Source organism: Macrotis lagotis, chromosome 6 (genome assembly GCF_037893015.1).
Source record: "Macrotis lagotis isolate mMagLag1 chromosome 6, bilby.v1.9.chrom.fasta, whole genome shotgun sequence".
Classification (NCBI taxonomy): Eukaryota; Metazoa; Chordata; class Mammalia; order Peramelemorphia; family Peramelidae; genus Macrotis; species Macrotis lagotis.
The window spans coordinates 73,662,437-73,677,435 of NC_133663.1; the positions used below are offsets into that span (position 1 = coordinate 73,662,437).

The following is a 14,999-nucleotide window of genomic DNA, read 5'->3' on the forward strand; positions in this document are numbered from 1 at the left end:
TTTAGTTCAGGTTTAGCACCTGTATTTCACATATTACTTTGACTAAGATAGATTTATTTTCTAAGCCATAAAGAGATGAAATGATTTGCCTCTGATTAGTTACAAGTAGTTCAAAAGAATTTCAATGCACAGTCTCTATTATTCCTAAACCTTGGTTCTTTCCACTTATGGAATTCAGATATTAAATAACTCAATGTACCACAATTGAGTTACTGGTGTGAGAAACCTAAATCAGAAAGTAATGGAGTAAATCTGATAGTTGAATGTGAGTTTTAATTATGTTGGAGTTAGTAGAAAAGGCCACTGACCATCCTTTCTTTATGCTTACAAACAAGGATTTACAGTATTCTGAGAAGAGGTGTATAGCAATAGACATGTATCTAGGTTGTAAAAAGTAATCAGCAGTGAAACTCACACCTCTATTCCACATAGAAAGGGGAAATAAAAAAGGGAGATCAGGGAAAACATGTCTTAAAAAAAGACTTGGTAAAATGACTATGTATATTACCCTCTATGACTTTATCTCTTTCAGAGGCTAAGCTTCTAGAGGGCAAGGAAGATACCTCTCTGAACATTATACGCAGTATCTAGACCATGATTTGCATTTAGTAAGTTTATTATTATAAACTCAATGCAAATGAATAGATCCAGTTAATCTTCCTTGAGTACATAATTTTTTCCAAATAGATTTAAACATCTCAGGTTTGGGTTATTTGTACAAATGAGTATACAAATTGATTTTATTAAAGTTTTTGAAAACTATAATAATTCTCATCATAATAAAATGGCTTATGCAGTTAGTGATATTGACCTTTCACACATAAAATAATATTGATAACAATTAGTGTCTGGAGTATTGAGGATAGCTCAGACTTTAAAATGTTGATATTGAGTAACTCACAAAAAATTCACGGGGACATGGGGAAAAACCTTACCCTCCTTCAAGGAAGCAATAGGCAAGGAAGATACTTGTCACATAATTCATTTGCCAGTTTCATTGTAAGTGCAGATGGTATGAAGAATATGAAGAGTACATTTTCAGTCTCTTTGTGTCATTCATGTTTGAGTTTACTTTTCAAATCATAACCAAAAAATGATAACACTTTCAATCAGTTTAAATTGTGCAATGGATATTTAAAAATAAAAAATGCATTTTCATCAAACTTTTGAATAGGAATTATAATAAATTATGCATTTTTAGTGAGGTATGCAGCTTATGGCAATAGTAAAATGGAAGGGAATTTATTTACTCTGCCTTCCTGAAGGGAGAATGCTCTCTAATATTAGAATTCTTTGTGGTTAATGATAAAGGAGGTGAATCTCCTTTAAAATATGTAAAAAATAATGAGTCATGACAGAACAAGAAGATGAAAACCTATAATCTTACTAGAGAAGCTTTAAGAGCCTATTGACAAAGCATTTTTTCCCTAACTAATTTATACTGGGACCAACATTATACAAGCCTTTGAAAAAACCATAAACCTGTTTTACTAACTGCAGGATGAATCGACAGATCCACCACATATTTAGAAAGTTTAACTTTGAGAAAAAGGAGCTATTGTGCTTCCTGTAGCATTCCTCTAGTATCTGTAGCAACATGCATGATAAGCCATGTCAAATTCACACAGAATTCTGCTATAAACAGACCTAGACAAATCTGGTCTATTCATTTACAAGCTACAGGTAGGCAGCAATTTACCAGACTATTGTCGTTGCAAACTTAAATAAAAATGAGGGATACAATTCACATTTAGAATAAAATCATACCTGTGCTTCTATCCATGAAATCTATTTTGTAAACCCTTATTTCTCAAGGTGGGCATTGAAAACATAACAAAGTTCTAAGGCTACCTAATAAAATAAAACAAAAAGCACAGCAGTCATCTCGGTAGCTTGGATGCTCTATGACAGTTTAAGACTCAATTTATTTAAGTGAAAGAAAGCTTTATTCACATAAAATGTTTTTGTAGAGATTCTAATAAGTAAGCAAACACTGGCACACTGAGATCACAGCCATAGCTGAACTTTGAAAAAAAGCATATCTGATAACAAATGACTGCATCTAATCCTTTGAGAAAACAAATATAACTTGTGCTAATAATGCATACTTACCTAATCAGTATGGAGGTTAATGGTGGTGGTAGGGTCACAGGCCAATATGAACTAAAAGGTTAGATGTGTTTTAGTAAAGCAGTTCCTCTTTAATTACCCGAAGAATACATTTTTTTTTCAGGGATGAGTTATAGGCAATCCCTTTTCTCTGCCTCCCATTTCAAAACACAGTAAAGAGGCAGTCTCCCGCCCTTCCAGAGAGAAACACAGCAGACACACATAAGAATTAAGCTTTGGACCAGTGTTCAGAATTCAAAGCAAGAACCAATGCTGTCTCGTCGAAATCCAGACTCCCGTAGTAGAATCATGTTGAACTTAATTTCAGGATTTCCTCAGGTTCTTCTATAAAATTTCCCCAAATGATTACGTTTCTTCCAAACACGAGATCCTTTGCACAGTGTGTGTAACGGCAGTAGAGAGAGGTGGTTTGGTTAGGCTTTCAATACCACAAACAGCAACAGTATGCAATAGCTTAAAGCCAGCTCCTCCTGAAATACCCTCCGCACCATCTCAATATGCGGCTTCAATCACCTCTTACAACAACAGAAAATGCTTACAGTGGACGTGAAGCAAAGCAACAACTTTAGCCTGATTTCTGCATCAAAGAAAAGCAGTTTTGCCCAGATTGCCGCTTTGGAGCTCAATCTGCCGGCAGCCGGGATTTCTTCAGTACCACGGACAGCGCCAACAGCTGGCTTCAGCGCGCCGCACCGCACAGGACCAATTTCCAGTGGCTCTTTTTAGCCAGTCTCCCAAGACCAAACAGAACACAGAGTTTCTCTTTTTCTAGTCGCACTTTTTTCCTATACCAGAGGTAGACGCACTGTTAAGGGGAAAGGTTTCCTACATGTGCATATTACGTATTTGCCTCGACCCCCCCCTTCTCAAGGCCCCCCGAAATCAATGTCATTATACATAATGCATTTTTGGACCGGCTGCAGAGATGTGTTCCACTCGGTAAGTTCCGGAAGTGTCTTGTATCTAGATTTAAGCCATCTGCAGTCCCTGATTATTATTAGAAGATGAGGCATCATCACTGCCAAGGCATCTTTGAAAATGAAACCTCACTGTTGGTATATGAACCACTGACTGCAGGAAGACTCCCAGTTCTGCAGGATTAAACTTCGGCTCTTCCTCCACAGCTTGGATTTGGTGAAAAGTAGGAGAGTTCTTGTGGCGCTTGTTCAGTTACATTAAAAAACCAATCTCTTGCAATTCATCTAGTCTGTCATTAGGCGTCATTGTAAAGCTATTTCTCCCCAGCCCTTAAGTAAGACAGCGTCTTCTCTAAATTCTTATTAAAACGGGGGGTTGGGGAAGGTGGGGAACGGGGGTGAGAGGAAATGACCCAGTCTCAAATAAATAAGCAGAAAGTTTTAATTTTTATTGGTGACAATATACACACTGGAGTGTATCCGTGGCATGTTATCAGGAGAACCGCAAATTTTACCTTCTAACATACTTAACTAGTCGTTTACTGGCTCGGAGCTCTAAAAGACATTCTCGGCATAAAAGTGAATGTCCTCTGCAGTGTGAGACGCTGATTTTCAGGACCACGTTCGAACAGTTCCGTCAGATCCCCCAGAAAACAGGCTCTCTCCTTCCTGAGAGAACACTACGCTGTGCGCTTCACTCTCATGGCCCAGCAGTTTGCGAATCTGACCTGATTTGAGATCTAGCAAATGGATAACCCCGCTGCCGCTTGCCTGAGCTAAAACTCGACCTGAAATAGAGAGAGAGAGAAAGCAAAGTTTCATTGGAACGGATATAGTTTGCAAGTCAGGGAACGTTACCCGTTCTGTTTCCAGGGCGATGCACCAAACTCTCCTTTTATGGTGCCAACTGCCGTGGCATGTGAAATAAGAACGACTTTATAGGGAAATAATTTGAGTCTTGTGTAATATAAATCAATAATTAGACTATTCGATTTGAGTGATTAAATAAACCTAAGGATTTTTACCTCTTGTCCGCAGCAGAGGATTTCTGGAAGCTTTATTCTCAATAGAATTATACAACCATTTTATTATAGAACAACCCAGAGCAGAACAATTTATCCACAAAATTCACAATAAGCATTGCATATAAGGAGTTTTAGAGATTTTAGGATTATGTTTAGTTAAAGAACAAGATAATACTGTTTGTGTACTTTATATTAAACATCGTCATTCCACTTTAATTTTGGTTGCTTGTAAACATTGCACCCGAATCTTTATTTTAAAACTACAAGTAACATTATGATTACAATAATGGTAATATTCATGCATAAAAAAATCAATAATTTCCTAACACAATTGTATTTTGCTCTCAAATAAACTTACAACTCATTACCCTCATTATGCAAGACAGTTACTTATGAGATAAGATATTCTTAAACTTGTTATAGTATCTTTTATTAAATGTATTTTCCTGCAAGGGACCCCAAATCACCAGTGAAATTTGAATTAGTGTGATCACCAAGAAGTCAATGAAGCATTTACATCATGGATTTTGAAATTAGAAACAGTGGAACATTCTCATTTAACCTCAGATTTTGGTAAAGTAAGAAAGATAAGAGGTTTTCTACTTGGCAGTCTGATATTCACTTGGGAATCATTGCCATCATATCACTCTGATAGATTCCAATAATGTCTTCTTGTCAAAATTTGAACAGAAAATGGCTTCAGGTGATATAATGGGAAAACAAATGCAATTTGTTCTTCTTGTAAAAAAATTATGCAAAATCATTTTGAAAACACTTAAACACATTTAATCATAGGCTGTGCCTCAAGTGGTCATGGATATCTATAAAGGAGGGACCACTGTGAAAGTATCATTAACCATGATAAATATGACCTATTTGCAAACCTTTATAAGTACTGGGCTTCTTCATCTAGAACAAAGCCTGACACAGCAAAGATTCATAGGATGGATTAGGGTGTCCAAAGCAGCAGATGTGAATATTTATTATAAATTCTCCTCCAGTAAGTCTTTGCTGACAGAAGCATTACATATGGATTTCACTTTCAGCCAGACTCTATAGGCAATTGCTGTTGTGACTTTCCTAAAAGCCAAACAAGTAACTTATTTCTTGGATTCTTATTGGCCACAGCTAGGGAAGGGGTAAGTGTAGTTTCTAGCCTTTCAAATAAAAAAAATCATAAAGAGGTAGGGGGGAGAGAAAATTTAATTCAAAGCTATTATCTTCATGAAGCAAAATTCATCATGAGCTCTTGAATTATTTTACTGACTTAATTTATCAAACTTCTAGGGAATTGTAAAAGAAGTTTACTCAATGAAAACAAAATAGGGAAGGTAGAGTGTGATTTAGAACTTCATGAAGAACTGATATCACCCACAGCTGCCCTTAGATATCTGCTCTAATAAATATTTTAGTTATTGTGTGGATGTTGATATATTTATGTTAACTTTTATTCATCTTCAGTAGATATTATGGGTATCCTCTATGTTCCTCTTTATTAACTGTTTAATACAAAATATTACAAATGTATCATTATACCCCTCCTTGTATAGTCTACATTGAAGTAATAGATGCTATACCATGATTCAAGAATACAACTGTTTCTAATAGAGGTAAGCCTGGTGAAAGTGGTGTGGGCCAGGAGATGTGGGGGAATCATTCTCTAGGTTTTGTTAAGTCCAACACTAAAGCTGAATTATATGGATGTAAACATTGAAAAACTGATGGAAAAAGAAAACCATATGGTATTCTTCCTAATGAAATAATCAAATATCTAAGCATTGATATCATTTCTGGGAAATAATATATTGGTAAATACACACATGCAGATGTTTCTGCATATGTGTTTGGTGTTTCTACAATCACAATCATTCAACTCTTTGTTCATTAAATATGATTTAAATAGAGAACTAGATATGAATCACAGACCCTGGATTCAAATATTGACTTTGTTATTCATTGCCTTTCTGATTTTGAGTGAGTTGCTCAACTCCCATTTCTTCATTTCTAAGGTCCTTTTCATCTCTTAGAGATAGTCAATAAGAACACAATGATTTTCAGAGAATTAATTATATAAGACCATTTCTTAGCCAAGTCTTAATAGTTTTTGTTTTCACTTTCCTTTTTTTAAATTTTACAGTTTTTTAAATTTAAGGCAATGGGGTTAAGTGACTTGCCCAAGGTCACACAACTAGGCAATTATTAAGTGTTTGAGGTTGGATTTGAACTCAGGTCCTCCTCATTCCAGGTCCAGTACTCTCTCCACTACACCACCTAGTTGCCCTGTTTTCATTTTTCTTTAACAGAAAATGCTTATGTAAAAGGAGGGGAAAAGGGGCCACAAAATAGACATTTTAAATGTTGCCCGGTTATTACCATTTATGCAAAATTTGCAGTAATAATAATTCTTTTTGTGATGTAAATTTATCTCTTTATAAGATAGGAAATACTATCTTATGAAGAAGGAAGAGGAAATAAACTGTTTCTTTGCTGCCTAAATTATCTTTATTAAAGTATTAAGGAAAACAAAGTATAAATAAAACAAGTATCCTAAAAAATGCAAATATCATTAAAACACACTCTTAGAAATTTTATTTGTCTAGAATTTGAATACACAACAAAACCATGTATTCAAGGCAATGATGAAAATCACCCTTATAAATTTTATAAGTATACATATGTATAGAACTCTAGAAACATTTAAACGGGAAAATAACTAAATTAACTTATAAATCTCTATTTTAACAAGTTTGAGTCCTTTCCTAATTCCAGCCAATGAATAGATTTTGAGCTTCTACTGTGAATAATGCTTTGTTAAGCATTTAGCCAGCCTATAGATATAGTATCTTTCATAGAATGGCTGAAGTATAAATGGTCTGGTGATAGGAATATATTATCTTGTATATTGGTATAATAGAAAATAAATACTGGACTTGTAATGGGAAGACTTGCTATAGGATCTTGGCCAACTCAGTCCATCTCTTTAGACCTTAGCTTCCTTATACGTAATATAAAGTTGTACTAGCTGAGATTTTTCAAAGGTCTTTTCCAGTCAGACTGTAACTAATTAGTAACGTCTGCTAGTACACAAGAACCATAAACTCAGTTATTGGGACAAGCAATCTGGAAGACACACTCATCTCTAGGGAGAACAAGAGAGAGGGAGGGTGGAGTTAGTCCTGTACTTGTGTTTAGGAGGGATTGGGTCATGACTGAAGTAAGCCATGAAACCACTTCCCATTTACCATTCCCCTCTGACAATAGTTTGGCAAAGGTGGAAAGTACCTTTAGGAACCATCTAGTTCAAATTTTATTTTATAGAAGAGGAAATTAAAATCCCATAGAAAGTGACTTAACCAAGTTCACAGAGGAATACTCTTTCAATTTTTATTGAAGTTTAGCTTATCTTATAGACTTAGAAAATGCTAGAGCTGGAAAGACCTTAGAAACCAGCTTTCCCAATCTCCTATTTTAAAGAATATGAAGTTCAGAGTTGGTGTCAGGGCAGAGACTAGAGACTAGAATCTACATTCCTTAACTTCCAAAACCAGGGTTTCTTGAGTAAGGATTTTGAAATTTGATTTTTCTTAGGGATTTTCCTCTTTTCAGAGCATTGACCTCTGCTTTTGTGACTCAGGATAAATAATTGTACAAATAGGAGAAGATAGGTCTTTCCAACCATACACTAGTCACAAGATACACCCAAAGAAAGTTTGAGGAAAAGGACAAAACTCTGAGTAAAAGGTCCTGGGAATGAAGCAGGCAGAGATGACCCTAAAAATATACTGTTTTCTTTTATGAGTTTAGGGATTGTATCTTTTTTCTAACCCAACCTTTGGGCATCTTAATGTCACGGTGGGTATCTGGAACTCATGATGTTATCTGTGATTGATTGTAGTGAGTTATAAAGGGATATGTGAAGGTCTACTATGAAGGGTAGCAGGGTCAAAAAAGAATTATCAAGGAGCCTGAGTATTTTGCCTGGGTCAAAGATTGGCTTATTTCTGTCTCTATCCCAAACTTAGATGGAGTTCAGCCACTATTAAGTGTTCACTTTTCTTTTAGACTCATTAGACTCTTCCCTAGCCTTTTTCCTTAGAAGAATACAAGAGATAATGGGCAAAGCTCATTTTGATTAGGGTTGAATTTCTAGGTCTCAACATTTTAAAAGTTTATTTATATGTCTGTATCTAATATAATTAGGTAGAATAGTGGGTAGATTATTGAGACTTGGAATCAGGAAGCTCAGAGTTCAATTCTGCCTCAGACATTTACTAGTTATGTGACTCTAGGCAAGGTATTTAACTTCTCCCTGCTTCAGTTTCCTCATTTGTAAAATGGAGATAATAATTACACCTGCCTCTTAGGGATAGTGTAAGGATCAAATAAAATGATATATATGAAAAATTTTAAAGTGCCATAAAAATGCTAGCACTTATAATGTTTTATTTTCTACCATGTGCTGTAGAGAAAAACTTCAATGGGTTATTTGAAAGTGATAGTAAACGCAGGTTTTCTTTAGCTCTATGGTAAACCCTACAATACCTTGCTTTTTCTGTAAAAGTCTTTGAAGCATCCCTTTCCTCTTCTTACTCAATCAATACTATAATATGTTAACCAATGGAAATTAAACTAGAGGAACACATGATATTCATCATTTCTCCTTCATCATATTGCCAATTATTTTTGAGCTAAGAATAGTAATAAAGCTTGGTGTAAACTGCAGCTCTTTGAATGTATTGCCATTGGATGAATCAACTTTGGAGCTCTACAAAACTGAAAAATTGTAAGAAGATCCTCAAATGTTACTCCCAGAGTGATTCTATAAAAAATTAATTTTTTTAACAATGTTATTTATTTATTTTAGGTTTTTGCAAGGCAAATGGGGTTACGTGACTTGCCCAAGGCCACACAACTAGGTAATTATTAAATGTCTGCGACCAGATTTGAACCCAGGTACTCCTGACTCCAAGGCCGGTGCTTTATCCACTAAGCCACCTAGCTGCCCCCAAAATTAATTTTTTAAAATGATGATGCTTCTTTATTGTGTACTTTTTTCAATACTTGTGAAAAGTGTTGACTTGAGTCAGGGATATCATTGTAAAAGCACTCAGGATGGCAGAAATTTCTTGAGAATTGGGAAATATTTAGGAACCTATTATATAATAAAAATAAGTTGATATTACTTACATATTATGATTTAACAATGGAGTGATTAAAAACCCTCAAGCATATCTAATTTAAAGTTCTAATAAGTCAAGATAGTGACTTTATTTTCAACCCTGTTTAATATCATTTTAAGCTAGGCAATCTATCAGTAAAATTGCAGAAAAAATTTCAAATGTACTGTCTAGAAAGCTGATTGCTTAAGAATTAGGGCTACTTTCTCCCCTTCATATGGTTTTTTCTTCTATACTTTATTAAAATAATCTCACAGAAACATATGAACACATAAACCTATTTCCTAAAGTTTTCCTAATGAAAGGGGGGGAAGGAAAATAAGATAAATGTCTGTTAATTAAAGAGTCAAATACTTAAGCCTTTTTTATCTGCAGAATCCTTAACTTGGGCATCACTAATAGATAATGTTGTCCTAAATCCAATGGTCCATAAACCATGTGCTCTCAATTCAGGGATCATTAACAATAGAAGTCTTTGATGAAACATATATTGCTGACTAGCTCCTTGATAACTAAGTAATACATTTCAATTAAACATTTCTAAATAGTTTTTTGATTAAACTAACATAGTTCATGAAATCTTTGAATTAGTAAATGTAAAAGGATACAATTGTGGGGGGAGATACTTCAAGTTCATTTTTGTTTGTATTACCATTTATACCAATATGAAAACTAAGCAAAATAATTTGAAAAAAAGTACTATTCTAGAATCACTAAGGGTTTTCTTAAATTTTAAAAATTATGTTGGGGGCATTTATGTTGGGGGGATTTAAGAGCTGGACTAGACCTCAGTGGCTATAGGATCAAATCCATATATTTCCACTATTCTATTTCCAGGAACTGGTCATCTGGTCTCTTCTTAAAGTCCTCCAAAGAAGGAGGATCTGCTATCCTTCAAAGCAGGCCATTCTACTCCTAGTGGCTAGGAAGTTGTTTCTGACATTGAGCCTAAATCTTTGTAGCTTCCATTCATTGTTCCTGGTTCTATCCTCTGGGTTCAAATGAGACAAAAATAACAAACAACAAACAGCTAGGCCTTATATAGTTCTTTTAAGTTTGCAAAGCAATCTGTCAGGCAATCTCATTTGATTCTCATGACAATCCCGGTAGTCAGGATATATAGTAATGTTAATAATAACAACAACAGTAAAATTAGATAATATCTGCATTTTATAGATAAGGAAACCGAAGCACAAAACAAGAGACTTGCTCAGGATTATTCAGTAGATGTCTGACATAGGATTCAGGTCTTCCTTCATGACTCCAAGAGCAGCACTCTATACAATGTACCATTTACTTGTCTAGTCCCTCCTTCAAATGACAATACTTCAAATACTTGAATATTACTATCACCCTTGAGTCTTCTCCAAGCTAAAAATGCCTAGTTCCCTCCACAGATCCTCATAGAACATGAACTTAAAGCTTTTCATTCATTTGGGATCTCAAGGCTCTTCACTATACAAGTTGTTTTTCCCCTGGACATTTGCCATCTGAACAATATTTTTTCTTAAACTATGTTCCTTTGGAGGTAAACACAATTCTTTAGATGAGTTTTGATGAATAAAGAGTGCAGAAGCTCCAGTTAATGCCATCCAAAATAAGTATTTACTTTTATTTTTTTTGCCTCCCACATTGAACTATTGATTCATGTAGAGTTTAAAGTCCACAAATACTCTTAGATCTTTTTTTTATCACAACAGTAGCTATCTATTCATGTCTCCTCATCTCACACTTGTGAATTTGATTTTTTTATATCATGTGGAATGATCTCTATTGAATGTTCGCCTATTGTATTAGATTCAGTCCAGTTCTCTAGTCTGTCAAGAACCTTTTGAGATCTATCCCTCTCAATTTTGTTTTCTAAAAATATGATAGCATACCATTATACCAGTCACTTAACAGCTGTTTCTTATAAGTTTCCATCTAGAACTAGGGATCATATTAGAAACATGAGATTCATAGAAAATATATAGTAAGTTTGTTTTTGATATGGGAAATTGGTTTTGGGAGCCATTATAAGAAGGTAGACACCATGTTAACTTTGTATGTGCTATTTGGCAAAGCCCAAAAGACAAAAGCAAAACTTTTGTATTTATGCTGTAGAGCATAGTCATTCAAAAGCTACAAGGAAATTACCCATGTTTTATGGAGATTTAGTTGAACAAGAAGGCACTATTGGCACCTCATTATTCTCTGACTGCATCGGATATGAGCAATTCACCCAGTTGCAGTTGTGGTTTTAAATTAAAGTCCTATCCCAGAGGATGAACAGTTCTAGAGACTTCAAATTCTAAGGAATAGTTTGTATTGTAATTACAACTCTTGTTTTGTTATATAGCATTGGTAACCATTTATTTTGGAGGACAGATTACCAATTTGTGTCTAAAAGTTTTATTTCTTTTAAAACTTGGTTATTGCATTTGTTATTTTTTCTCCTGTAGAAAAATGTACTGAACAGTTTCTTTTAATGAAGTATTTTTTAAAAAAAGAGCTAGCTGATTGAGATGACTCTTTCCCAGCCCCCAAACACAACCAATCTATACTTTTAAAATCAAGATGTCAACGGCATCTAGTGACAGCTACCCAAAATTCAGGTGCAAGATCTCTGGAGAATATGATTAGCTTCTGGAATTATTAGCTTTGCTTTGCCAATTCAAATCCAATTTTAATTGTGACACATGTCACAATTAACCAATAAGAATTTTGGAAAACTTTAAAGAGAACTACCAATTTTGCTGTATGGAATACTATGGCTTTTGAAAGGCTCTAAATCTATAACATGATACAAAGAATAAAAGTTCTAATCATTCAGAGTGCAATGGAGAAGTAAATGTTGGTTAGGAACAAGCTACAAATAAAGAGATCTGATGGACTACAGTTAAAAAAAAGAAAAAGGTCATCAAAGAAATAAAAGATTGAAAAAGAAGATGCACATGTCCTGCTGTGAGAATGAACAATCAGTCTGTATGCTTCCTTTCCTGATCTTTTTTGTGATGTTAGTAGAACACACAAAAAAAGAACTTAGTATGAAGTGTGGAGCATCTGTGTCAAACCTATGGAAGATACAGATAAGAGTAACAACACAGGTTGGGCAGATGTGGATGGTTTTCAGGAAACATCCACATTGATGAGATCACAGATCCATTTAATTATTTAAGAATGTCCAAGGAACTATGCTTGGAATACATTTCACATTTAATCCACAGCTACTTGTTGGCAACTGATTGATTATTTTAACCTGGTGAAGGTACCAAAGCAATTATCTCTTAATTTGATTGATTCACTCAATCATTCCATGCTTATAGATTTTTTTTACCAGACCTGTGATTTCAATTGGGCAGAGGGAATGCTCTAGGAGACAGATCAGCAACTATTCTGGAACTCATGGTTTTAGAGAGTTGCACAGTAACACTTAGAACTTTTAAATGATTTGTCGAGAGTTGTCCAGCCAGGATGCGTTACAGGCAGAAATTGAGTCTAGGTCTTCATAACTGATGCCAGATTTTTTCTATTATATTACATTATACTATCCTTTAGGAATTGATTATGATGAGGTTTACCTTTCATTCTCAAAGAAGACCATGATATCAGAGAGGTGATGTCATCATAAGCACCTGAAGTGGATCTAAGTGAGGGGATGCTGTGCTAAGCCCCCAGCTTCACTTTCTCCTCCAGAGTCATCTGGGCCCAGTGGCCAGGGTTTAATGTCTGAGGCCACACAGCTAGTATGTGGCAAGTGTCTGAGGCTGGATTCAGACTACCATCCTCTTGACTTCAAGGTCAGTGCTCTATTCACTGTGTCATCTATAGGTATTAAAGAGAAGGGTACATGAAGAAGAGGACAGTATTTGGTTCATGAGGTAGCTATGTGGGAACTATGCATCTTTTGGAGATGGTTTTGAGTGTGGTATAAAAGGGGACAAGACATACATAAAAGATATGAGTTTTAGTGGCTACTTAGTGATCAGTGTAATTCAGCAATGTTAGATGGCAATCAGAAGAGCTAAATCTATCTTAAGCTACCTTAAGAGAAACATGTTGGTTAAAAGAAAGGAACTTATCTGAAGGATTGGGACTCGATGACTTTCAATGTTCCTTCTTTAGGCTATAAGTCTGACATCTATGGACTAAGATAGAATTATTGCATTTTGCTATAACTAGACCAATATATATTTATATATATATATATATATATATATATTGATATAACATATATTAGGAAGTATACATGTATTAGGAGGGTGACAGGATGATGAAGAAACTATATTGTACCAAGAATGTAACTTTGCTGAAATTATGAAGTAATTATGGATGTTTAGCCTGGAGAAGAGGCATGAGAGCTACTTTCAAATATTGGGTTATTGTGGAAGAGGCAATAGATTGTTTTATTTGACCACAGAAGACAGAAATAGGAATAATAATAATAATAAATTTAGTGAAATAGATACTTGTTTAACAAAAGGAAAAGTTTCCCAATAGAGCTGTTTCAAACTGGAATGAACTTTCTTAGGAGATAGGGATTTCAATATCCTTGGAGGCCCATATTACTTGTCAAATACTTTCCTAAAAGTATTCTTATTTAGGTAGAGCTTGTACTAGATAATTCCTAAGATCCCTTGTTATTTTGAAATTCTATACATACATAAGCAGAAGTTAAATGTTTGTGTAAGTTGTTCCCAATGGTGATTCCCAATGGTGGCTCTTTTATTTCTTCAGTTTTCTTTCCACTCTTGCTCCTAATTTTTCTTCAATGTGTTTATTTCTTTCCCCATTATTCCTCTCCAAATGTGGTCTTGAGTATTGAGTGACTATATGACTACACACATGAAGAAGTACTTTAAGGTTTTGTAAACTCATATTTAGTCTTTTTTTATTTTTTGCAAGGCAGTGGGGTTAAGTGACTTGCCCAAGGTCAAACAGCTAAGTAATTATTAAGTGTCTGAGGCTGAATTTTAACTCAGAATTTCCTGACTCCAGGGTCATTGTTCTATCCACTGTGCCATCTAACTACCCCAACATTTATTTTGTCTTTTACAGAGTTCAAAATGTCCATTGACAAAATAAACCAAGGTATGAGAAGTTACATGTTATGTAATTAAGACCCACTGACATATTTGCAAGGGGTAGAATGTTAGATTTACAAGACCTCTCCTTGTAAAATTAAAAAAAATAGGGTACCAAGGAATGGTGTACAGCATGGTAAATATTGTCAAAGGGAAGATAAGAGAAGATAAATATTGATGAAGGTTCATGGGGTACATTCTAATGGAAAAAATGCAAGACTTGTGCTATGGGGTCCTTCTGAGGAGCTAACATTTTTGGGTTTCAATAAAGGTAATGGCTACAGAGAAAAAAGAGGTACAAGAATAAGGAAAAAGAGAATAGTTAATGGGAGATAAACTTTGAATAATCCTGAACAATTTAACAACAGTCTGACAATATATTAACCAGCTATCATTTCAAGTATGATAAGCTTTGCGCGCTAGGCATACTTTTCCTTTTATTGTTAGGCATGGGAAATTGTAGTGTTTTTAGGGGTTTTTTTTTGCAAGGCAATGGGTTTTAGTGGCTTGCCCAAGGCTACACAGCTGAATTGCAGTCTGGGGCCCCAGTTCCAGGAAGAGGAAAAGAAATATAAAAGAGCTTACAGTAGAGCCGGGACCAGGGTACCCTGTGGTCACTCACAGACTAGAGAAGAAACCAGGAGAGTAGTCCTTTATCAAAGAACTTGGAAGAATTGAAAACTTACA

The 14,999-nt window shown here is 34.9% G+C and overlaps 1 protein-coding gene across 1 annotated transcript in view; it reads right to left on the minus strand.

The window, feature by feature from the left end:
- Positions 1-3,484: 3,484 nt before the first annotated feature.
- The window catches only part of SPAG16 (sperm associated antigen 16), a 1,328,678-nt gene continuing 1,317,163 nt past the window's right edge, over positions 3,485-14,999 (minus strand). Inside the window, exon 16 of the mRNA XM_074191443.1 lies at positions 3,485-3,835. Within this exon, the coding sequence (XP_074047544.1) occupies positions 3,660-3,835 (176 nt within the window). The 3' untranslated portion in view covers positions 3,485-3,659. The remainder of the gene's footprint in view (positions 3,836-14,999) is intronic.